This window comes from Bufo gargarizans, chromosome 1, assembly GCF_014858855.1.
Source record: "Bufo gargarizans isolate SCDJY-AF-19 chromosome 1, ASM1485885v1, whole genome shotgun sequence".
Lineage (NCBI taxonomy): Eukaryota > Metazoa > Chordata > Amphibia > Anura > Bufonidae > Bufo > Bufo gargarizans.
Window position 1 is genome coordinate 222,522,664 of NC_058080.1, and position 24,998 is coordinate 222,547,661.

Sequence of the window (24,998 nt, forward strand, 5' to 3'; positions counted from 1 at the left end):
ATTACAGAAAATAATGAACTTTATCACAATATGCTAATTTTTTTAGAAGGACCTGTATATTATACAGAGGGGCCACTATATATTATACAGGGGGACCATTATATATTATACAGAGGGGCCATTATTTACAACAATTAAACAGGGGGGCTATTATATATTATACAGAGGGGCCATTATATATTATAGTTATACAGAGGGCCTATTAATAATTAGTGATGAGCGGGAGGTGCCATATTCGATTTCGCGATATTTTGCGAATATTCGATTGAATATTCGTGTTATATTCGTCGAAATCGAATATTCTTAATTATTCCAATGATCGCGAATAATATGCGATTTAATTAATCGCGTATTGCGATTTTTCCTTTGGTAGTATAAGGCAACGTTCCTATGACTAATTGACTATGGCTAGGCTAATATGTGTATTTTACGAAATTTCGTAATATTGCTCTAACTTCGTCTTTTAGAATATTACGAATATTCTAAAAGACGAAGTTAGAGCAATATTACGAAATTTCGTAAAATACACATATAGATTGTAATTTAGCTAATATAGTGCTATAATCCTTTTTTTTTCTCAATTTTTTTTTGCCTCTTCTGAACTTAAGTTTTGTAAAATATGTACACTATTAAAAAAATTACTATAGCAGTATATTAGCTAAATTACAATCTATATGGGTATTTTACGAAATTTCGTAATATTGCTCTAACTTCGTCTTTTAGAATATTCGTAATATTGCTCTAACTTCGTCTTTTAGAATATTCGTATCGTAATATTCTAAAAGACGAAGTTAGAGCAATATTAAGAATATACGTAAAAAGTTGAAATCGCGATGCGATTAATATAACTCGAAGTAATCGCATGGCGATTTCAACTTAGCACTGCTATATTCCATATTAGGCTAGAATTAACGAATATGGAATTTAGCAGTGTTAAGCTGAAATCGCAATTCGATTATTATAACTTGAATTAATCGGATTGCGATTTCAACTTAACACTGCTATATTCCATATTCGTTAATTCTAGCCTAATATGGAATATAGCAGTGCTAAGTTGAAATCGCCATGCGATTACTTCGAGTTATATTAATCGCATCGCTATTTCAACTTTTTACATATATTCTTAATATTGCTCTAACTTCGTCTTTTAGAATATTACAAATATTCTAAAAGACGAAGTTAGCGCAATATTACGAATATTCTAAAAGACGAAGTTAGAGCAATATTACGAATATTCTAAAAGACAAAGTTAGAGCAATATTACGAAATTTCGTAAAATACCCATATAGATTGTAATTTAGCTAATATGGAATATAGCAGTGCTAAGTTGAAATCGCAATTCGATTATTATAACTTGAATTAATCGAATTGCGATTTCAACGTAATTCTCAAATCCGACAGTACATTCTAGTATATGGAGACGTTCCCATGGTGATGGGGACGCTCCATGAGCACAGAAGTCGGCAGAAGCGGCAACGGGCACTGACTGGAGCAGCCAGGAAGCCAGGAATCCAGAGGACAGGTAAGAACAACTTTAGGGAAGTGGGAAAGAAAAAAATATAACAATTAAAAAAAAACTAAAAAAAAAAATATTCGATTTCGCGAATATATAGAACGATATTCAAAATATTCGCGAAATCTCGAAATTGCGATATTCGAGAAAAAAATTTGCAATTCGAATATTCGCGCTCAACACTATTAATAATGCCCCCTCTGTATAGTTATAATATATAATGGCCCCTCTGTATAATATATAATGGTCCCCCTGTATTATTATTATTTATAATGGCCCCTCTGTATAATATATATAATGCCCCCCCTGTATAATTATTATATATAATGGCCCCTCTGTATATTATATAATGGCCTCTCTGTATAATATATAATGACCCCCTTGTATAATTATTATATATAATGGCCCCTCTGTATAATTATTATATATAATGGCCCCTCTGTATAATATATAATGCCCCCCTGTATAATTATAATATACTTTCACTGTGACCGCCCCTTTAACTGTGACTCTCACAGTGACCACCCCTTTAATTGTGACTTTCACAGTGACTGCCCCTTTAACTGTGACTTTCACTGTGACTGCCCCTTTAACTGTCACTTTCACTTTCACCGCCCCTTTAACTGTCACTTTCACTTTCACCGCCCCTTTAACTGTGACTTTCACTGTGACCGCCCCTTTAACTGTGACTTTCATTGTGACCGCCCCTTTAACTGTGACTTTCACTGTGACCGCCCCTTTAACTGTCACTTTCAGAGTGACCGCCCCTTTAACCACCTCAGCTCCCCTAGCTTAAACCCCCTTAATGACCAGACCACTTTTCCCATTTTTTTATACAAAGTTGTCATTTGACAGAGATATTTCTCTCACCCAGCATGGGTATATGTAAAAATACACCCCAAAACACATTGCCCTACTTCTCCTGAGTACGGCGATACCACATGTGTGACACTTTTTTGCAATACCTTGGGGTGTCTTCTTTCCAAAATGGGGTCACTTGTTGGGTATTTATACTGCCCTGGCATTTTAGGGGCCCTTAAGTGTGAGAAGTAGTTTGGAATCCAAATGTGTAAAAAATGCCCTGTGAAATCCTCAAGATACTCATTGGAATTTGGGCCCCTTTGTACACCTAGGCTGCAAAAAAGTGTCACACATGTGGTATCGCCGTACTCAGGAGAAGTAGGGCAATGTGTTTTGACAACTTTGTATAAAAAAAAATAGGAAAGGTTGTCTTTTAGAGAGATATTTCTCTCACCCAGCATGGGTATATGTAAAAAGACACCCCAAAACACATTTCCCTACCTCTCCTGAGTATGGAGATACCACATGTGTGACTCTTTTTTGCAGCCTAGGTGCGCAAAGGGGCCCAAATTCCAATGAGTACCTTTTAGGAGGGCATTTTTAGACATTTGGGATCCAGACTTCTTCTCACGCTTTAGGGCCCCTAAAATGCCAGGGCAGTATAAATACCTCACATGTGACCCCATTTTGGAAAGAAAACACCCCAAGGTATTCCATGAGGGGCATGGCGAGTTCATAGAAGATTATTTTTTTTGGGCACAAGTTAGTGGAAATGTATATATATTTTTTTTCTCACAAAGTCTCCCTTTCCGCTAACTTGGGACAAAAAGTTCAATCTTTCATGGACTCAATATGCCCCTCAGCGAATACCTTGGGGTGCTTCTTTCCAAAATGGGGCATTTGTGGGGTGTTTGTACTGCCCTGGCATTTGAGGGTCTCCACAATCATTACATGTATGGCCAGTATTAGGAGTTTCTGCTATTCTCCTTATATTGATGAGATTTTTTTTTTCCGTTCAGCCTCTGGGCTGAAAGAAAAAATGAACGGCACAGATTTCTTCATTCGCATCAATCAATGTGGATGAAAAAATCTCTGCCAAAAAATGTGCAAAAAAAAAAAAAAGAGGGGAAAGGCGTCTGCCAGAACATAGGAGCTCCGCCCAACATCCAAACCCACTCAGCCCGTATGCCCTGGCAAACCCGATTTCTCCATTCACATCAATCGATGTGGATGAATAAATCATTGCCGGAATTTTTTATTTTTTTATATACAAAGTGTTTGCCAAAGCATATGAACACCGCCCCTCAGCTCATCCCCCTGGGGATAGGTACCTGGAGGGGGTAGGCAGGGAGGCCGCGTTGATTTTTCCGCACGGTCCCACAAGCGAACGTGGATCTGGCTGCAAGGGACCTGAACAAGGGAATGCTGGTATAAAAGTTATCCACGTACAAGTGGTAACCGTTATCCAGCAGTGGGTACATAAGGTCCCACACGAGTTTCCCGCTAACACCCAGAGTGGGGGGACATTCTGGGGGTTGAATACGGGAATCTCGCCCCTCGTACACACTAAATTTGTAAGTGTACCCTGAGGTACTCTCACAAATTTTGTATAGCTTCACGCCATACCTCGCCCGCTTTGTGGGAATATATTGGCGGAAACTGAGTCTCCCCTTGAACGCAACGAGAGACTCATCAACAGCGACCTCCCTTCCAGGTACGTAGGTCTCCATGAATTTGGCCCCAAAGTGATCGATGACCGGCCGTATCTTATACAGACGGTCATAGGCAGGATCACCTCGGGGGGGGGACATGCTGCATTATCGGACGTGTCATGACCATACTGTACAGTGGGGTCTGATATAGGACGTCCCCACTCCAGTATTGCCTGACACTGGGTTTTTGGACTAGACCCATATGCAGCACGAGGCCCCAAAATGTCCTCATCTTGGCTGCACTGACCGGCATCCAGCCACCGGGTCTAGCCAAAAATGAGCCTGGGTTTTGAGCGACAAACTGTTGGGCGTACAGATTCGTCTGCTCCACCATCAGATTTACCAGTGGGTTACTGAAAAAAAAAACGAAAATAGTCAATAAACTCAGTAAACCCCACTGTGGGAATCTGGATTCCAGGATTGCCAGCAAAATCCGGAATCTCAGGCTCAAAGTCCACTGGGGGACACCAACTAATTTCATCGGCGGTGGGCTTATTTGGTGGGCCGGGAAAGTGGCGGGGGGGGGGGGGGAATCTGGGGTCTGATAGATGGATCAAAGAAAGTTTTGAATAAAAGTGCTTTTTTTTTTTTTCCTAACTAACTTTTCCCTTCTTTCCCTGCCTAACGGTGCCTCTCCCTCACTGACCCTAACCTACCTGGGTGGCGATGGGTGCAGGAGGGTAATGGATGGTGATTAGGGGGACACAGGAGCTGGTGCTGGACGATGCTGCCGGGTGCTCGTGCAGAACAGGAAGAGGAGGGGAGAGAGGAGCGCAGGAAGTTTGAATCTCGCGCCTCTCTCCCCTGCACCAATCAGCACCCTGGACAGCAGTGTTCAGCACCAGGGCCAGCACCGCCTCTCCAAATCTTCGTACTGCGATTGGTGGTGTGTAATCACGCCACCGATCGCAGTCTTTTTCCGGTTCATCGGGTCACAGGACACCCGAATGGACCGGAAACGCAGAAAACCGCAGGTCTGAATTGACCTGCGGTTTTCTGCAATCGCCGATACGGAGGGGGGGGTCAAATCCCTGCGTTGTTGACCCCCCCCCCGCGTTGGTACGGGATGCCGGCTGAATGATTTCAGCCGGCACCCCGTTCCGATTAACCCCCGCGGCGCCGGAATCACGATTTAAAGTTAGGACGTACTGGTACGCCCTGAGTCCTTAAGGACTAGGGAAATAGGGCGTACTGGTACGCCCTGCGTCCTTAAGGGGTTATCTGTGACTTTCACAGTGACCGCCCCTTTAACTGTGACTTTCACTGTGACCGCCCCTTTAACTGTGACTTTCACTTTGACCATCCCTTAAACTGTGACTTTCACTGTGACCGCCCCTTTAACTGTTACTTTCACTGTGACCGCACCTTTAACTGTGACCGCCCCTTTAACTGTGACTTTCACTGTGACCGCCCCTTTAGGCAGTAAAGAAATATGGCTGGGTTGTTATGGAAACCTTGAGTAAAACTGTGTTTATGGCAGTTGGGATTAGAAGAGAAAGAATTGCAGGCTCTTATTTGGGGTGGGGGGTTCATTTTTGGGGAATATCTCAGGAACGGTACATCCTAGAGAGCTGAGACCCAGTCTAAAGCCTTCCCGGACACCTGATGTACCTGTGTGCCAAATTTGGTGAAGATCGGTCCAGACATTTGGTCACACATAAAGAACGTTTAGACAGACAGACAGAAACTCATTTATATACAGGTCCTTCTAAAAAAATTAGCATATTGTGAACTTGTGACAGCACAGCACTATGTATGTATGTATGTAGCATGTATGTACGGACAGCAGAACCTATCAGCTACACTATATCACTATCTAACCTACACTGACTATCTGTATTATATATATATATAAGCTAACTAACTAACTATCTAATGTAATGACACAGGAAAGCAGAGAGCACAGCAATAACACTGCTGTCTCTCTCAGATCTGCAAAATACTGCCTACAAGGGCTGCTGGGCAGGTTCTTATACAGGTCCTTCTAAAAAAATTAGCATATTGTGATAAAGTTCATTATTTTCTGTAATGTACTGATAAACATTAGACTTTCATATATTTTAGATTCATTACACACAACTGAAGTAGTTTAAGCCTTTTATTGTTTTAATATTGATGATTTTGGCATACAGCTCATGAAAACCCAAAATTCCTCTCTAAAAAAATTAGCATATCATGAAAAGGTTCTCTAAACGAGCTATTAACCTAATCATCTGAATCAACTAATTAACTCTAAACACCTGCAAAAGATTCCTGAGGCTTTTGAAAACTCCCAGCCTGGTTCATTACTCAAAACCGCAATCATGGGTAAGACTGCCGACCTGACTGCTGTCCAGAAGGCCATCATTGACACCCTCAAGCAAGAGGGTAAGACACAGAAAGAAATTTCTGAACGAATAGGCTGTTCCCAGAGTGCTGTATCAAGGCACCTCAGTGGGAAGTCTGTGGGAAGGAAAAAGTGTGGCAGAAAACGCTGCACAACGAGAAGAGGTGACCGGACCCTGAGGAAGATTGTGGAGAAGGACCGATTCCAGACCTTGGGGGACCTGCGGAAGCAGTGGACTGAGTCTGGAGTAGAAACATCCAGAGCCACCGTATACAGGCGTGTGCAGGAAATAGGCTACAGGTGCCGCATTCCCCAGGTCAAGTCACTTTTGAACCAGAAACAGCGGCAGAAGCGCCTGACCTGGGCTACAGAGAAGCAGCACTGGACTGTCGCTCAGTGGTCCAAAGTACTTTTTTCGGATGAAAGCAAATTTTGCATGTCATTCGGAAATCAAGGTGCCAGAGTCTGGAGGAAGACTGGGGAGAGGGAAATGCCAAAATGCCTGAAGTCCAGTGTCAAGTACCCACAGTCAGTGATGGTCTGGGGTGCCATGTCAGCTGCTGGTGTTGGTCCACTGTGTTTTATCAAGGGCAGGGTCAATGCAGCTAGCTATCAGGAGATTTTGGAGCACTTCATGCTTCCATCTGCTGAAAAGCTTTATGGAGATGAAGATTTCATTTTTCAGCACGACCTGGCACCTGCTCACAGTGCCAAAACCACTGGTAAATGGTTTACTGACCATGGTATTACTGTGCTCAATTGGCCTGCCAACTCTCCTGACCTGAACCCCATAGAGAATCTGTGGGATATTGGGAAGAGAAAGTTGAGAGACGCAAGACCCAACACTCTGGATGAGCTTAAGGCCGCTATCGAAGCATCCTGGGCCTCCATAACACCTTAGCAGTGCACAGGCTGATTGCCTCCATGCCACGCAGCATTGAAGCAGTCATTTCTGCAAAAGGATTCCCGACCAAGTATTGAGTGCATAACTGAACATAATTATTTGAAGGTTGACTTTTTTTTGTATTAAAAACACTTTTCTTTTATTGGTCGGATGAAATATGCTAATTTTTTTAGATAGGAATTTTGGGTTTTCATGAGCTGTATGCCAAAATCATCAATATTAAAACAATAAAAGGCTTGAACTACTTCAGTTGGTGTGTAATGAATCTAAAATATATGAAAGTCTAATGTTTATCAGTACACTACAGAAAATAATGAACTTTATCACAATATGCTATTTTTTTTAGAAGGACCTGTATATATAAGAGATAATGGCCCCTTTGTATAATTATATTTAATGACCCCCAGTATTATTATAATATATAATGGCCCCTCCGTATTATTAGCATATATAATGGCCCATTATATATCCTAATATTACAGAGGGGCCATTATACATTATACAGAGGAGGCCATCATATATTATACAGAGGGGCCATTATATATAATAATAATAATAACAAATAATAAAAAAAAACTCTGCAGAGATGAAGCTGAAAGAAAGTGTCATGGCGGTCTTATTTCCGAATGAAGACGTTGAAAAAATTCTACATCACAGGAGATGGCCCTGGATGGATGAGTTATGTGGTGCTGTATTATACTGTATATTTTGTAGTGATGTATGTAATGTCCAAACACATATTTGTTTCACGGTAGGGTTGGGGGGTGGATTGAGAATTTGGCCCGCCCTGCCGCATCCTGGCCCCAGACTTCAGGTCACACTGTGCGTGTTCTGAATTCTGGGGCCTTATACCCATCTACTACATCATCTGTACTCAGAGAGTTATCACTGTGTTATCCCCCTGGTTTTTAAGATATATTTGCACTATTCCATTCATATCTTCAGTGTGTCCAGTGGAAATAAATCTGTCCTGGTCATGAGATGGACACAAGTGTATGGTTAGAAGGCATAGGTCTGATAACTGTACTGTACCAGTAATTAATCCTGGACCTGCGTGTCCATCACATAGCAAGGACAGATTTTTATCCACTGCAAACAATAAAGGTTTCTATTGAATGACTGCAAACAGAGATCTTGGAAAATGCACAAATTGATACGTAAAGTATATTTTTTTTAAAAGGTTTAATAATTAGTGTTGGGCTTGAATATTTGAATAGCTAATATTTGCAAATATCGGCACTTCGAGAATTTGCGAATATTTAGAATATAGTGATATATATTCATAATTTCGAATAGTCTAGATTTTTTTTTTCATCAGTAACCTTCCTTCTTGCTTGTGGGCCAATGAGAAGGCTGCGATGTCTTTGTCTGAGCTTAGCAACATCCCTAGCAACCAATAGGAAAGTTGCCTACCCCTTACTATACAGGTCCTTCTAAAAAAAATTGCATATTGTGATAAAGTTCATTATTTTCTGTAATGTACTGATAAACATTAGACTTTCATATATTTTAGATTCATTACACACAACTGAAGTAGTTCAAGCCTTTTATTGTTTTAATATTGATGATTTTGGCATACAGCTCATGAAAACCCAAATTTCCTATCTAAAAAAATTAGCATATTTCATCCGACCAATAAAAGAAAAGTGTTTTTAATACAAAAAAGTCAACCTTCAAATAATTATGTTCAGTTATGCACTCAATACTTGGTCGGGAATCCTTTTGCAGAAATGACTGCTTCAATGCGGCGTGGCATGGAGGCAATCAGCCTGTGGCACTGCTGAGGTGTTATGGAGGCCCAGGATGCTTCGATAGCGGCCTTAAGCTCATCCAGAGTGTTGGGTCTTGCGTCTCTCAACTTTCTCTTCCCAATATCCCACAGATTCTCTATGGGGTTCAGGTCAGGAGAGTTGGCAGGCCAATTGACCACAGTAATACCATGGTCCGTAAACCATTTACCAGTGGTTTTGGCACTGTGAGCAGGTGCCAGGTCGTGCTGAAAAATGAAATCTTCATCTCCATAAAGCTTTTCAGCAGATGGAAGCATGAAGTGCTCCAAAATCTCCTGATAGCTAGCTGCATTGACCCTGCCCTTGATAAAACACAGTGGACCAACACCAGCAGCTGACATGGCACCCCAGACCATCACTGACTGTGGGTACTTGACACTGGACTTCAGGCATTTTGGCATTTCCCTCTCCCCAGTCTTCCTCCAGACTCTGGCACCTTGATTTCCGAATCACATGCAAAATTTGCTTTCATCTGAAAAAAGTACTTTGGACCACTGAGCAACAGTCCAGTGCTGCTTCTCTGTAGCCCAGGTCAGGCGCTTCTGCCGCTGTTTCTGGTTCAAAAGTGGCTTGACCTGGGGAATGCGGCACCTGTAGCCCATTTTCTGCACAAGCCTGTACACGGTGGCTCTGGATGTTTCTACTCCAGACTCAGTCCACTGCTTCCGCAGGTCCCCCAAGGTCTGGAATCGGTCCTTCTCCACAATCTTCCTCAGGGCCCGGTCACCTCTTCTCGTTGTGCAGCGTTTTCTGCCACACTTTTTCCTTCCCACAGACTTCCCACTAAGGTGCCTTGATACAGCACTCTGGGAACAGCCTATTCGTTCAGAAATTTCTTTCTGTGTCTTACCCTCTTGCTTGAGGGTGTCAATGATGGCCTTCTGGACAGCAGTCAGGTCGGCAGTCTTACCCATGATTGCGGTTTTGAGTAATGAACCAGGCTGGGAGTTTTTAAAAGCCTCAGGAATCTTTTGCAGGTGTTTAGAGTTAATTAGTTTATTCAGATGATTAGGTTAATAGCTCGTTTAGAGAACCTTTTCATGATATGCGAATTTTTTTTTATAGGAAATTTGGGTTTTCATGAGCTGTATGCCAAAATCATCAATATTAAAACAATAAAAGGCTTGAACTACTTCAGTTGTGTGTAATGAATCTAAAATATATGAAAGTCTAATGTTTATCAGTACATTACAGAAAATAATGAACTTTATCACAATATGCTAATTTTTTTAGAAGGACCTGTATAAGAACCTGCCCAGCAGCCCTTGTAGGCAGTATTTTGCAGATCTGAGAGAGACAGCAGTGTTATTGCTGTGCTCTCTGCTTTCCTGTGTCATTACATTAGATAGTTAGTTAGTTAGCTTATATATATATAATACAGATAGTCAGTGTAGGTTAGATAGTGATATAGTGTAGCTGATAGGTTCTGCTGTCCGTACATACATGCTACATACATACATACATAGTGCTGTGCTGTCACAAGTTCACAACAATACTTAGTGCACCAATCGCTAATAAGTAGTCAGAGCTGTTAAAATGTAAAGTTGCACGTATTGCGCCAAAATATTTGCATCATTGGTGCTGATTTTGCAATCGCAAATATATCGGAGCACTCTATCTACATATAAAGCTATTGTAATGTTCTGCCGTGCCAACCATTTTCTCCAGTCTTAGGAAACTTCTAGCAGCTTGAAAAATGTAGCTATAGTGACCCCGGCCTGTATTTCGAGCGCATTAGACGAATATTGCATTGCTAATTTTTCGCGATCAAGAAAATATTCTCGAATTCGTGAATTCTCGAATATATGACGAATATTCTACCAAATATTCGCAAAATATCACAATTTCGACTATTGCCCCTGCCGGTCATTACTATTTATAATACAAATAGCCCTAATTTGCTGAAACTATAGCTTTTATAGATTAAAGGGATTGTCCTGTCATTTATATTGATGACCTATCCTCAGGATAGGTCATCAATATCTGATCAGCCGAGGTCTGACACCCGGGACCCCCGCCAATCAGCTGTTTGAAGAGGAGGTGGAGCTCCCTGCAAGTGCTGCTTCCTCTTCATTACACTACACGTCATCTCTTCTGAAGCGGTGGCATAGTGTAATTACAAGTACCGGCCCCATTCAAGTGAATGGAGCAAGTACTTGTCATTACACTGCACTGTCGAAACTTCTAAGATGACAGGCAGTGTAATGAACAGGAAGTAGTGGTCGCAAAGGAGCGCCGCTTCCTGTTCAAACAGCTGATTGGCGGGGTGCCAGGTGTCAGACCTCCACCAATCAGGTATTGATGACATATGTTGAGAATAGGTCATCAATATAAATGGCAGGAAAACCCTTTTAAGCCTACAATCTGACATTTCTGGTCGGAAAATCATTCAAGAAAACTATTCACCATGTCTCAATTCACCTATGCAAGAAGGAGATCAATGAGGTAATAATCTAAACTGCATGAGAAGTCATTCCAGCATTAATGACAGGTAATTGCAGCAGCATGGGCAGAGTTCATTGACAAGGTGTCCTTAGGACTTCATTTTAAGATGCTTTCTGTGTAACATCTCTCCATCATCTATTGCTGATTAACTCAGTTATTTTCAGCTACACTGCCCTGGGAGAGGCGGGGAAGGGAGAGGAGGAGGAGGAGGAGGAAGGGGGAGCTGATAGAAGTATGCTTCAAGTAGTGAAAAGAGTCTCACACCAGCCTGGGCTTAGCAGCTGGGAACATAAGAGCAGCTCACTGTCATCAATATGGGAAGCGATATAGAAGATATTGGCATGTACGAGAAGGGGAGTTCTAAAAAGTACTGCATGAAAGGAAAGCACGTAGCTGCTATTGTAGGGGTGGTGGTGGTTGTGGGGCTGGCGGTGGGGCTCGGAGTTGGACTTACTTATCCAGAGCCATGTAAAAGCACCAATGGAGATGTTACCAAGCCACCTTTGCCCAGCACTACTGTATTACCACCACCACCCAACTCTGAAGCTTGCCCAGCTGAAAACAATGAAAATGGGGACTGGAGTAAGTTCAGACTCCCAAGTTACATTAACCCCCTGCACTATGACCTGGAGCTCCAACCTGAGATGGATAAAGATACATATAATGGTACTGTAACCATCTGGCTGAAGCTGGCTCTCCCAAGTACACATCTGTGGCTACATATCAGGGAGACCAAGATCGTAGGGCAGCCCAGGCTGAGAGATCAAAACAACCAGGAGATCCCCATCAAACATTGCTTTGAATTTAAACTCCATGAATATGTGGTGGTGGAAGCTGACCAAAGTCTGCAGCCCAATGGCAACAATGAGTTACTGAATGATACCTACCGTCTGACACTACAATTTGCAGGACTGTTGAATGGCTCCCTGGTGGGCTTCTACAGAACCACCTACCAAGAAAATGGAGTGACCAAGTAATGTATTTATTATGAATGAATTTATTAATTGATGATAGTATGTCCTCTTGGTTTGTAATTTATGCTGTGCTGTCATTTGATCAATCATAGCAGTCAGCACATACATATAGCATTCCCAAAAGGACTTAGATGTGCATAGTGGCAATGAGTGGTGCAGAGGATGCAGTAGCTTCTGGGGAACTGGTGGCCAACAAATCTGTATGTCTTAGAAAGTAATTCTATGTAAAGTTTGAGGGCCCTTAAAGTATGCCTCTGTTGCAGATAGTAAATAGTAATCACAGTATGGTTTTCTACTATGACTGGACCATTTTTCCTGTAATTTTAGTTCCAGTTTTAGTAAATTACCTATATATAGGACCCTGAATCTCTGTAAAAGTTCTGATTTCCACAATTCAAAATGCCACAGAGAAAATACTAAATTTTACATAAATGTTGAAACTTTTTATCCAACTTTATTTTATTTAAATTAAGACATGATACTATATAACTGTTCTAATGAGCTTTAGTAAATCATAAAAGGGTTTAAACAAATATTAAACTGGGTTGCGCAAGAAGTGAGACAAGGAAATCTGTGCACATGGCCTGCTTATATAGAAATCAGTGTAACGGCTCTCAACTCATAAACAAGCGAGGCACTAATTGGGAGCTCAAGATGAGCGAATTTTCGCTTATGAAATTTGTTTGTGATTCGTTTACTCTTAAAAGCAGAATTGCGGTATGGATTCCGTTAATACGGATCATAACCCAATTCTATGATGAAATGCATAACGGAATATCTTTAGAGGCATTCCATTATTCATTCCATCATAATAGAAGTCTATGGGCTGCAAAACGGATCCGTCCAGTTTGGAGAGTCCTCTCCTACATAACGGGAATGGGACGGATCCGTTTTGCAGCCCATAGACTTCTAATATGACGGAATGAATGCATTCCGTCATAGAATTGCATTATGGTCCGTGGTAGCAGAATCCATAACGCAATTCTGCTTTTACCAGTAAACGAATAGCAAACGAATTTCAAAATATGAAGATAGCACGTTTAATTTTTTATTTTTATTTTGCTTACTTTTTACTGTTCATCCAACTATTTATTCAGTATCAATGAAAGTAATAGGAAGACGGAGTGTTCGATAGGAATGCATACACATGTAGTGTGCCTTCTCTGATTTATGGAAGTTTTTAAGCTCAGCTGAATGGGTTAAATTAGTTTCTATAGGATACTGTTCTAGACTGATGCCCATTGAACTGTGGTGTGAGCTAAGGATTCCTCTCACCATCTCTGCTAAAACATGGTTATGTTTTTGTCAAGTGTCCAAGGTAATTTTCACTATAGCTGGCACATATATCTTGCACACTGTCACTAATGAAATGTTACTTAAGAAGCAAATCATGCCCAAGGCACTTTAGCTGGCTCTGTTTGTAGTCAATGTGTATTCATGCAAACAATAGAATTACAGTTTTATATCGCCAAAAACTTTGTCTTTGCCAGAGCATCCATTTAAATTTCGATTTTAAAAGTTCAAGTGTTTAATGTCATGTGGCTCAGATTACGATGTATTTGCTGGGCTGATATTCATGCCTTGTGTTCCACTAGTCAGGGGCTGACTGGCAACTTTTGGCCCAGGGGGCAAGTAACACCCAGAGGCCCACTGAGCCCCGCCCCCCCCCCCCCCCACACACACACACTTTCGTCAGCCATGTAAATTAGAACACAGTAAAACAAAATAAACTAGGCATGCTCCGATATATCGGCCGCCGAAACACATCAGCCGAAAATTGCATTTTTGGTATAATGCCGAAAGTGTCATTTTCTGGCTGATACAGTGTTGCATCCGTGTATTCTCTCCTCCCCGCTGGGCGCTGCTCTGTGTCCCCCCCATGACAATTGATGACTTTTGCAGGAGAAACTGTATATTGTGTGGCACAGTGTAGGCTATATGTGTATAACATAAACATATTTCATTTGAAAACTTACAGTTACTTGACCCTTGGGGATCTCGGACGCCACTTCCACACTTTGGCCGGGGCTCGGCGGAGCTGATGTTGTGTTTTATCCTAATGAGAAAGATTTCATAATAAGGATTTGGAGAAGGGGCAGAGGGATAGCAGAGCAGGGAGAGGCCGGTGCTGCTACTAGGGGGTCATACCATGGGGGAGTAATAAAGCCCACCATAATGCCCCACCCCCCCAGTAGAAATAATTCTCCTTATAATAGACAGTGCACAAAATACCCCCTTGTAATATCCCCAGTTGAGCTAATGTCCCCATAGTGCCCCCTATAATGTGCCAGTAGCCAGATAGGGCCCCCCTATAATGTGCCAGTAGCCAGATAGGGCCCCCCTATAATGTGCCAGTAGCCATAGGCCCCCCCACTATAATGTGCCAGTAGCCATAGGCCCCCCCACTATAATGTGCCAGTAGCCAGATAGGGCCCCCCTATAATGTGCCAGTAGCCAGATAGGGCCCCCTATAATGTGCCAGTAGCCATAGGCCCCCCCACTATAATGTGCCAGTAGTCAGATAGGGCCCCCCTATAATGTGCCAGTAGCCATAGGCCCCCCACTAATGTGCCAGTAGCCATATAGGGCCACCCCACTAATGTGCCAGGAGTAGCCAGATAGGGGGCCCCCCTATAATGTGCCAGGAGTAGCCAGATAGGGGGCCCCCTATAATGTGCCAGGAGTAGCCAGATAGTGCCCCCCTGCCCCCCACATAAAGTGCCAGCCCAGTAGCCAGATAGGGGGCCCCCCTATAATGTGCCAGGAGTAGCCAGATACTGCCCCCCTGCCCCCCAACCCCCTCATAAACTGCCAGCCCAGTAGCCAGATAGGGGCCCCCCTATAATGTGCCAGGAGTAGCCAGATAGTGCCCCCCTGCCCCCCACATAAAGTGCCAGCCCAGTAGCCAGATAGGGGCCCCCCTATAATGTGCCAGGAGTAGCCAGATACTGCCCCCATGCCCCCCACCCCCCTCATAAACTGCCAGCCCAGTAGCCAGATAGGGGGCCCCCCTATAATGTGCCAGTAGTAGCCAGATACTGCCCCCCACCCCCCTCATAAAGTGCCAGCCCAGTAGCCAGATAGGGACAGAAATAAAGAAAAAATAAATAAATAGTCAGTCAGACTTATACTTACCTCCCTGCTTCTCTGGAATACTCCGGTCCCGCCTCCAGCCAGCACAGATGTAATTACTTTACGGCCGCGCAGCGGCTCAGTCAGGCCGCCGGACCGGCGCAGGCAGCGCGATTATGTCATTGCGCCGCCTGCGCCTGTCCGGTGGCCTCTCTGATAGGCTGCCGGCAACACGTCTCCCCTGCTCCCCGTCTCCCTGGATTAAAGTTGTACATTATTCCGGCCCGGCCGGCCGGCCGGGACAGCAAGCTAGAGAGGCCCGGGGGGCAATTGCCCCCCTGCCCCCCGGCCCAGTCCGCCCCTGCCACTAGTGGTTCTATGGAAATACCCAATTTAAACTGCATGTAATCAGTAGTTTTTATCTAAACCTCTCCTTTTGCGGAGATTTAGCATTGCAGAGTACATAGCTATTATAAGCTATGGGCAACATAATCAAATTAAGAGCTTAAGGGGTCTTTCACACGAGCGGATGCCGTGCGTGGAATCTGCTGCGTGAAAGAGAGCCAAGCCCCGTTCCGGACAGCAGAGACACAGAGCACTAACATGATTGATAATGCTCCGTGCCTCTCTGTGATCTTTTTACTACAAAATCATGGTGACAACTTTATCTCACTGTGATTTTGTAGTAAAAAGATCACAGAGCAGCACAGAGCATTATAAATCATGTTAGTGCTCTGTGTCTCTGCTGTCCGGAACGGGGCTTGGCTCTCTTTCACGCAGCGGATTACCCGCATGGCGTCCACTCGTGTGAAAGAGCCCTTGTTCTACAGCCCAAATGGCCATCTCTTTTCTATTCTCCAAATGATTCACCTGAACTTCTCAGGAGGTGTTCATTTATGATTGCCAGGGCCACTACTGCTATATTTTAGTGCTGGAGATTAAAGCACCAGGTCTTGACATGTGTAAAAAAAAGAAGAGAACAAGCAACTGATGACAAGTAAAAAATAAAAAAATAAAATTTACAACATTCAGCCTGGTCTGAAACAAGTAATATCAATGGCTACCTGCTGTTTTCAAATTTGTATATGGCAGTGATTACTTCCCAGAAATCTTTACATTCACTTATAAAATGTGAACATCAAGGAGCCCCAGGTAGAGAAGATTTCAGGGTCTACATAACATGAGCATCCCTTTGGTGCAAAAGTAGTATTTTCTCCTGAGGGGGCCCAAAAGTACTTGACATGTGGAAACAGAGAAGTTTAGAAGAGGAGTTACAAGCGCATATGTGGACTTAGCCTAAACTAAAATATTTTCAGAATCCATACAAGATAGGCATTGCTATTTACAAACGTACCCAACTGTTAGTTTAGATATGCGTATATACAGTCTTCTACATTGAAATTGCAAAATCAAGAAGAAAAAGCTGTGGAATTATGGAACTCACAGGATTGGCATACATGTGAATGATATGCAAATTGTAAAAATTTAAGCAAAATAATCTTGATTTATTTAGTATTGAGTATAAGTTCCACAAGCAGAAATACATGCACTTACATGCCTTGGCATGCCGCTTATGAGGTTACTGATGGTTGTCTGTGAAATATTCTGCAACGCTGAATGCAATTGGGCACAGAAATCATCAAGATTTGCTGCTGGCAGATCCTTTTGTAATTGACCACCAATGACGTCCCAGATGTGCTCGATGGGAGACAGGTCCGGAGTCACTGCAGGCCATAGTAGCATATTTAAGCAATGCAGGCTGCACACAGTAGCACGAGCAACATGCAACCTGGCGTTATTCTGTTGAAAAATGGCTCCTTGGACACTGTGGAGAAATGGCCATAGTACTGGTTCCATGACTAAATCATTGTAACATAGAGATGAAAGTGTACCTGAAATAAAAACTAGAAAGGTTCGGCTACTGTACATTATGTCACCCCACACTATAATTTTGAAAGTAGAGCCGGTGTGATGTTCCCTTGTGAAGGCCTCTTCATGGTGCTGTCCTCATGGTCTGAAGATCAGTGTCCGACTATCCTTGCATCCAAGACAAAAGCGGGACTCATTGCTGAAAAGGCTAAAACTTCATTCCAGCCTCCATTACTGTCTTGCCGTGTGCCATGATAGCCTCTGAGAGTGGTGCCGTGAGGTCAATGGAAAACCTGTAGCTGGACATCTGGCTCACTGCCCAGTGTCGTGCATAGGCCTTCTGATGGTTTGTGTAGGCACCGTTTGCCTCCCTAGGCTTGGGATATGATGTTCCATTTTACTTGCAGTACAGATCGCTAAACACCATTCTTCTAATCAGACGGTCCATTCGCCTCCGTTCACTTCTTGCTGTCATTCTAATTCTTCATTGTTCTGTCATCCACCAGGACATGCAACGTTGAACAGTACTGACATCTCAGCCTAGGCATGTAGTGATCTACTGGAGTCATAAAGCAAGATCTCTCAGTTTAAGGATTCTGTTCCTCTCGGTTTGCAACAAGTGGTGATAACTGGCATGTTGACAAAGAGTAGGCATTTCGCAATCATATCACACAACTTGATCCACTTTTTATAAGTTTTATTGGCTAAAAAACTTTGCTTTCAGTCTGCTTTTATGCTCCTTCCACATGACACAGATTGGAGCTAGATGTTTGAAAATCTGGAAGATCTGCAGATCTTAGCAAAACTTGATACTTCCTTGATTTGCATAACCTCATGACTTTTCATTTTTGGTGTTGCAATCAACTTTGAGGAGTGTATATCTATCAAATGATAACTTTGTAGGGTATGTCAAATTCAGATCTGATCTCATTTGCAGAATATGTGTATCTCTTTATGTCAACCTCTACTCTATCAATGTGCTGCTGTCAGAGATATTAATGACGCCTGTCAGCAGATAAAGACTGCCTCTGACAGGGGCACATCTTTTTTGGCTTTGCATGGTCATTCCTGCTTGCAAAGAAACATTTCTGATATAAGAGGAATTGCATTACAACTTGCTGTGTAGAGTCTATGAAATGTACCAGAGCTTCATTGTAGAGACTTTTCTGAATGACATTTCAAACTCTGCCAGTTGCTTCTTAGCAACAGACTTAAAAATGCCATTTTTTTACAACAGTAAATGCAAGTGGAACGTGGTTTTACAGAAAGGGAAATGCTCCCTTAAACCATATTCTTTAAAGGATTTCTCCTTTAAAGATAAACTGACACAATTTAAATGAAATGCTACACATCTCACTGAAAGGATTATTTTTTTTTTAAACCAACCCTTCACTTGGCTAAGCCAAGCATAAATGTGTTTTTAAGGGGAAAGAGTAAAAGATCACTGCGATAATTTAGTATTATGATACTGAGGCTGGATTCCAGAAGTTCTTACATTGTCCTGAACATCTGAACTTCTGTCATTTTACCTCAAAGGATGTTGCTAAGCCCAAATCAGGAGATTAGGACCCGATCAGTTCAGTGTTATGATACTTTTCAGGCTGTTGGGACATAAGTCACTAAAGGGAGTCTGTCATCTCCAAAATCACTTTCAAAGTAAGGCCCTATTTATCCCCATTGACTATAACAGGATCCGGCAGCTCCTCAGCAAATATGTGTTCAGCATTTTTTGTGAGGCCCAATCCCAGCATATTTGCTGTGAAGCAGCCAGATCTCTGCCGTATCACATTATAGTCAATGGGGATCTGGTGATACACAGTTGCATCTGGCAATGCCTGATTAAGATCAGGTTGCTGGATTCCAAACTCAACTGTGAGCGGTCCTAAGTTCACAATGTCCAGTATAACGGGGTAGCCAATTAATAACTTCAGTAGCCCGCCATCCACTGCTGAGGCCAGTGACACTGTACAAAAGAGAAGGGGTATATATGCATAATACAGATAGATGCAGTAAGCATGAACAAAACGAGTTACAAACTGGTACAGAAGGAGAGAGGGCCCTGGACATGAGGGCTTACCATCCACTAAGTATGGAGGAAGGACACAGTAGGTGCGGGTGAAGCTGGTCATGACGGTATAGAGGCAGCAGGGTCACTGGTTGTAAGCTTGTCTGAAGAGGTGGGTTTCCAGGTTTCTTTTGAAGGATTCCACTGTAGGTGAGAGTCTGATATGTTGGGGTAGCGAGTTCCACAGTATGGGGGATGCACGGGAGAAATCCTGGAGGCGATTGTGGGAGGAGGTGATAAGAGGAGAGGAGAGAAGGAGGTCTTGTGAGGATCGGAGAGTGCGTGTGGGGATGTATCGGGAAAGTAGCTCAGAGATGTAGGAAGAGGACAGGTTATGGACGGCCTTGTTGGTATTTGTTAGTACTTTGAAGTGAATTCGCTGGGCAATGGGGAGTCAGTGAAGGGATTGGCAGAGGGGAGAGGCAGAGGAGTAACAGGGTGGGAGGTGGATTAGTCGGGCACCAGAGTTAAGTATAGATTGGAGGGGTGTGAGAGTGCTAGATGGGAGGCCACAGAGGAGAATGTTACAGTAGTCTAGGTGGGAGATGATGAGGCCATGTACAAGCATTTTTGCTGCTGACTCCTGGTTGAGGAAAGCGCGGATGCAAGAGATGTTTTTGAGTTGAAGGCTGCAAGTGGTGAAAATGCGGTTTGAAGGACAGGGCAGAATCCAAGGTTACTCCAAGGTAGTGGACTTGGTTGACTAGGGAGAGTGTGCAGCCGTTGATTGTGATAGATAGGTCTGTTGGGGGACTGAGCAAGATGGTGGAAGATTATAAATTCTCTTTTATCCATGTTAAGTTTTAGAAAGCAAGAGGAGAAGAGGCAGGATATAGAAGATAGGCATTGTGGGATTCTGGATAGAAAGGTGGTGTCGTCAGCATAAAAGTGATACTGAAATCCATGGGACTCCATGAGCTGTCCCAGGCCAAAGGTGTAGATTGAAAATAGCAGGGGTCCTAGGACAGATCCTTGCGGGGACACCAACAGAGAGGGAATGCGACGAGGAGGTGGTGTGAGAGTAGAAGACACTAAATCTCTGGTCTGTGAGGTATGATGTGATCCAAGAGATAATAACAGTATGGCTTAAAAGTAACATATATGGGGAGATACATAATATATCTACTGTGGACATCTGTGTGTAGTGGGGAAATCCTCTGACCTCTCTGGCCTTTTCACAAAGTAGGGAGTTGTGCAGCTGAGAATGTAGAACTGTGTAAAGGTCAATATGTTAGAATCTTACTGGAGCCTGCATGGGTCTGGTGATTTTACAGAACACTGGAAACTACATGGAAGTGTGTGGTCGCACAGTTGGTACTGGAAATCTAGTTTTACAACTGGGTGTTAGAGATAAGGTTAGTGACAGTTAATAAAGATTGGAAAAGTTTTCCAAGTAATTCAAGATCAAAGGTAAACTAGTCGCACATGGACAGATCCAGTAAATCATTCTCTGAGTAATTATTTCCAAAGTGATGAAGAAGGGGGCATTTAGTAATGTTCCCTACATGCCCAGTGAGTAACTAAGGGTGTTAGTATAATTTTTGTGGAAGCTTGTGAATCACTTAATTTTCTCGTATAGATTAAAGCAAATTATAATATTTCGGATCTTTTCAATGCTAAAGATGAAACGCATAAATTAAATGGAATCTGTCACCAGAGATCTCCCTATAAAACTGTTTGCATAGACACATAGCTGGTTCACCTGATTAAAATGCTTTTTTTCTTTTGTTTTTGTTTTTTTCTTTTGTTGATCCGAGGCTCCCTTCCTGAGTTTCCTGCTCCGTTTCTTAATATGCAAATAAGGCCTTTGGTGCAATGAGGGCGTCATCGTTGCTCTTTTTGCACCCAAGCTCCGCTCCTTTTTGTGGCCAATCCCTCCCAGGCTGCTTTGATTGGCAGGGCCAGGTTGTGTGCAAAGCAATGAGGGAGGGGCTGGTCAGAGAAATGAGTGGTGCTTGGGTGCACCAAGAGACTAATTTGCATATTAAGAAAAAGTATCATAACTCAGGAGCGGAGCCTTGGATCAAAAAAAAAAAAACCTGCATTTTAATCAAGTGAACTATGTTTCTATGCAGGTAGCGAGGTCTGGTGACCGATTCCCTTTAAGAACAGTATGGAAAAACCTGTCCAGCAGACAGCTGGACTACCGACTACCCTGTGTACAAGCCGACATGTGTTCTCAGTGGGACATTTCTGACAGCAGCTTATCTCTATATGAACAAAGGAAATCTAACATGCCTGATCCTTCCTCCCCTGACATATGCAATCGGGCTCAGGTTCCATATGTCCAATACCATCCCTTCAGCCTGGCTGATAGTACATCTTCGTATACTAACCTGAGCCTGGAATATTAATAAAGCATACGTCTAATTTCAACAAGTGAGAGTGCTGTGAAAATCTTATGGATACTATTTTGCGGTTGTCTCAGGTTTATCTGCCAGCAAACAATATGTAGGGTCTGTCATCTGTCCAAAAGACATCCCTTTTTCTTATAACCATTCCTTATAGGTTTCCCCAAAGATGAGCAATGCCATCCCTCCTTCCCCCATAGACATGTTTGAGGCTGAGGGAATAAAGGGTTATTATGGCCACTTTAAAGAGGACCTTCCAGCTTTGCTGACATGTCTGTCTTAGTAAATGCTTGTTTCCCCACGTAGCATGCATGGTTTTTTGTCCAGCTGAATCCCAGCATATTTGTCGGGTAGCGGCCAGATTTCTGCCGGACCCCATTATATTTACTGGGGCCAGTAGACATTTTGGTATCAGTCAGCAATGCCTGATTCAGAGAGCCCGAACAGCCTACTAGAACTAGTAAGGCAGTGTTAAACCTAGCCTAAAATAAGGGAGGGTAGCTGACAGATCCTCTTCAATGGTAATGCTCATTCCATCCCATGATGTCTATGGGCTCTGATAATGCATGCTGGCTATAGCCCTTGTTGATGCAGATAGCTGGGGGCAATCAACGTGCTTTTATTGTTCAGAACGGATCCGTTTGCATTACCATGAACAAAAAAAAAAATTATTATTATTATTTTTTTTTTGTTCATGATAGTGCAAACGGATCCGTTTTGACTTTACATTGAAAGTCAATGGGGGACGGATCCGTTTGAAAATTGAGCCATATTGTGTCACCTTCAAACGGATCCGTCCCCATTGACTTACATTGCAACTCTGGACGGATCCGTTTGCCTCCGCACGGCCAGGCGGACATCTGAACGCTGCAAGCAGGGTTCGGGTGTCCGCCTGCTGAGCGGAGGACAAACTGTGCCAGACTGATGCATTCTGAGCGGATCCGCATCCACTCAGAATGCATTAGTGCTGGACGGATCCGTTCGGGGACGCTTGTGAGAGCCTTCAAACGGAGCTCACAAGCGGAGCCCCGAACGCAAGTGTGAAAGTAGCCTTAATTAGTGCACATTACTGCCTATGCAAAACAGCTTGTTTTATTATTTTGTTGATTTTTTTATTGCTTTTTTTTGCCCAGGGGCATCCATAAAGAAAAAGTTTATTCTAATTTATGTATTTTAACCTTGGGTCCCTGAGTGTGGCAAAAACTTGATCATCTCCCTTAAGTTTATGAGATTTCAATTCTTGAGTATCAAATTCATGCATCTTGGTCTCTGAAAGTTTAAATGAAAGGCTGTTATTAAAGAGTCACAATTGTGCAATAACATTATGGACGACAAAGAGGGAGCTAAGCATGGTTAAGTTATGTTTACAGGGGGAGAGGAAGGAGGGAAAAGTTTCCTAATATGCATCAGCAGGGATCACTTTGGAACTCCTACCTGGAAATTTCTCACTAGAAGGTCATCTCATCCCAGTATTTATTTAACTTGGGGCATCTCCAAGTAAGGCGGATCCAGACAGGAATTGGACTGTTTTACACAAATTCTTTTCGAAAAGCATGCTGAGTACTATAGTCTGTGTGCAAACATAAATTCAGTGACACAGTTTGTTTTAAAGGGGTTTTCCAGGACTCCTATACTGATGGCTTACCCAATAGATAGGTCATTAATATCTGATTGGTAAGGGTCCGACATTCGGGAACCCCTGCTAATCAGATGTTTGAAGGGACTGACCTCAACTGAATAGGCCTGAGCTGCAGTACCAAGCACGGCCGGTATTCAATGTACTTCACTGTGGGTTGTTAGCTGTGAGGAGGCAGCAGTGCTCAATGTGGTGCATCTGATCAACAACACAACAACGGAACATTTGTAAAGCGCTTTTCTCCCGTAGGACTCAAAGCGCATAAGCTTGTCTCAGATCAGTACATAGTGATATGTACAGGGGGAAAAAGTTATGTGATCATAAATGCCAGGCTATACAGGTGGCTTTTCAGTTTTAATTTAAATGTGTCCAGGGTTGGAGCTGTCTTGATTGCGTTTGGCAGGGCATTCTACAGGGTAGGGGCAACATGACAGAAAGCTCTGGCTCCAAAGGTTTTTAGTTGAATTCTGGGGGTGGTCAAGTTATTGGATCCTTTTGATCTGAGGTTGTGTGAGGTGAAACGCAGATGCAACAAAACCTTCAGGTATCCAGGGCCTAAGTCGCGTAGGGATTTGAATGTTAGCACGCCAATTTTGAAAAGGATTCTCCATTTTATGGGTAACCAGTGTAGTGAGAGGAGGATTGGTGTTATGTGACAGTGGCGAGGTTGGCTTGTTAACAGTCTTGCGGCAGCATTCTGTACTAGCTGCAGGCGGTGTAGGTCTTTATTAGGAAGGCCTACATAGAGGGCATTGCGATAGTCCAGCCGTGATGTGATGAAGGCGTGAACTAGGGTTGGAAGATCTTCTCAAGGAATGAGGTGCTTCATTTTTGCGATATTCCTTAGGTGAAAAAAGGAGTGTTTCACCACAGCTGAAATTTGTTTCCTGAGGTTTAACTCCTTATCCATCAGTGAACCCAAGCTGCGCACAGTGTTGGAGTGGGGCTTCCAGGTGTTGGACCCCCACTGATCAGATATTGATGACTTATACCGTCATTAGTTTAACAAAACACATACCACTAACATGATTGAAATAAAATTATGTTCATGACCACATCTTCACACTCTCGTAGCATTAGATCAATCTTGGTGCTATATGAATACAACCTGAAATAATTATTATTTGATAATGAATTTTCATAGCTGACTGTGACTGCTAGTGAAATGTTGCAGGGTATAATTTTGCCAGTACGAACCACTTTCTCACATTCATATTGCAAAATAGCTTGTCAGTCAAACCAGGGAATTTGCTGAAAGGACAACACCTCATTCAGCCAACCAATACCCTGCCCTGTACTGACGAGGGGTAAGAAACCAGAAATGGGCATCATGATTGATATTTTTTTCTAATCTAATATTCTGCTATTACAGAAAAACACATAATTAGGATGTCATTATGATACAATAGCTACAAAGGAATTAAACATCTTGTAAAGAAGTATGCTTGTAGTTTATCATTTGCCAAGGAGGACTTCCAGCCTGATTTATTGTGTTTTCTTGAATAACACTTAAGGGGGGGGGAGGGCATCATCAGCACAA

At 42.8% G+C, this 24,998-nt stretch overlaps 1 protein-coding gene across 1 annotated transcript in view; it reads left to right on the top strand.

Annotated features, from left to right (window-relative positions):
- Positions 1–11,770: 11,770 nt before the first annotated feature.
- Positions 11,771–24,998, top strand: part of LOC122919442 (glutamyl aminopeptidase) — an 80,503-nt gene continuing 67,275 nt past the window's right edge. The window contains exon 1 of the mRNA XM_044268520.1: positions 11,771–12,464. Coding sequence (XP_044124455.1) covers positions 11,806–12,464 — 659 coding nt within the window. The 5' untranslated portion in view covers positions 11,771–11,805. The remainder of the gene's footprint in view (positions 12,465–24,998) is intronic.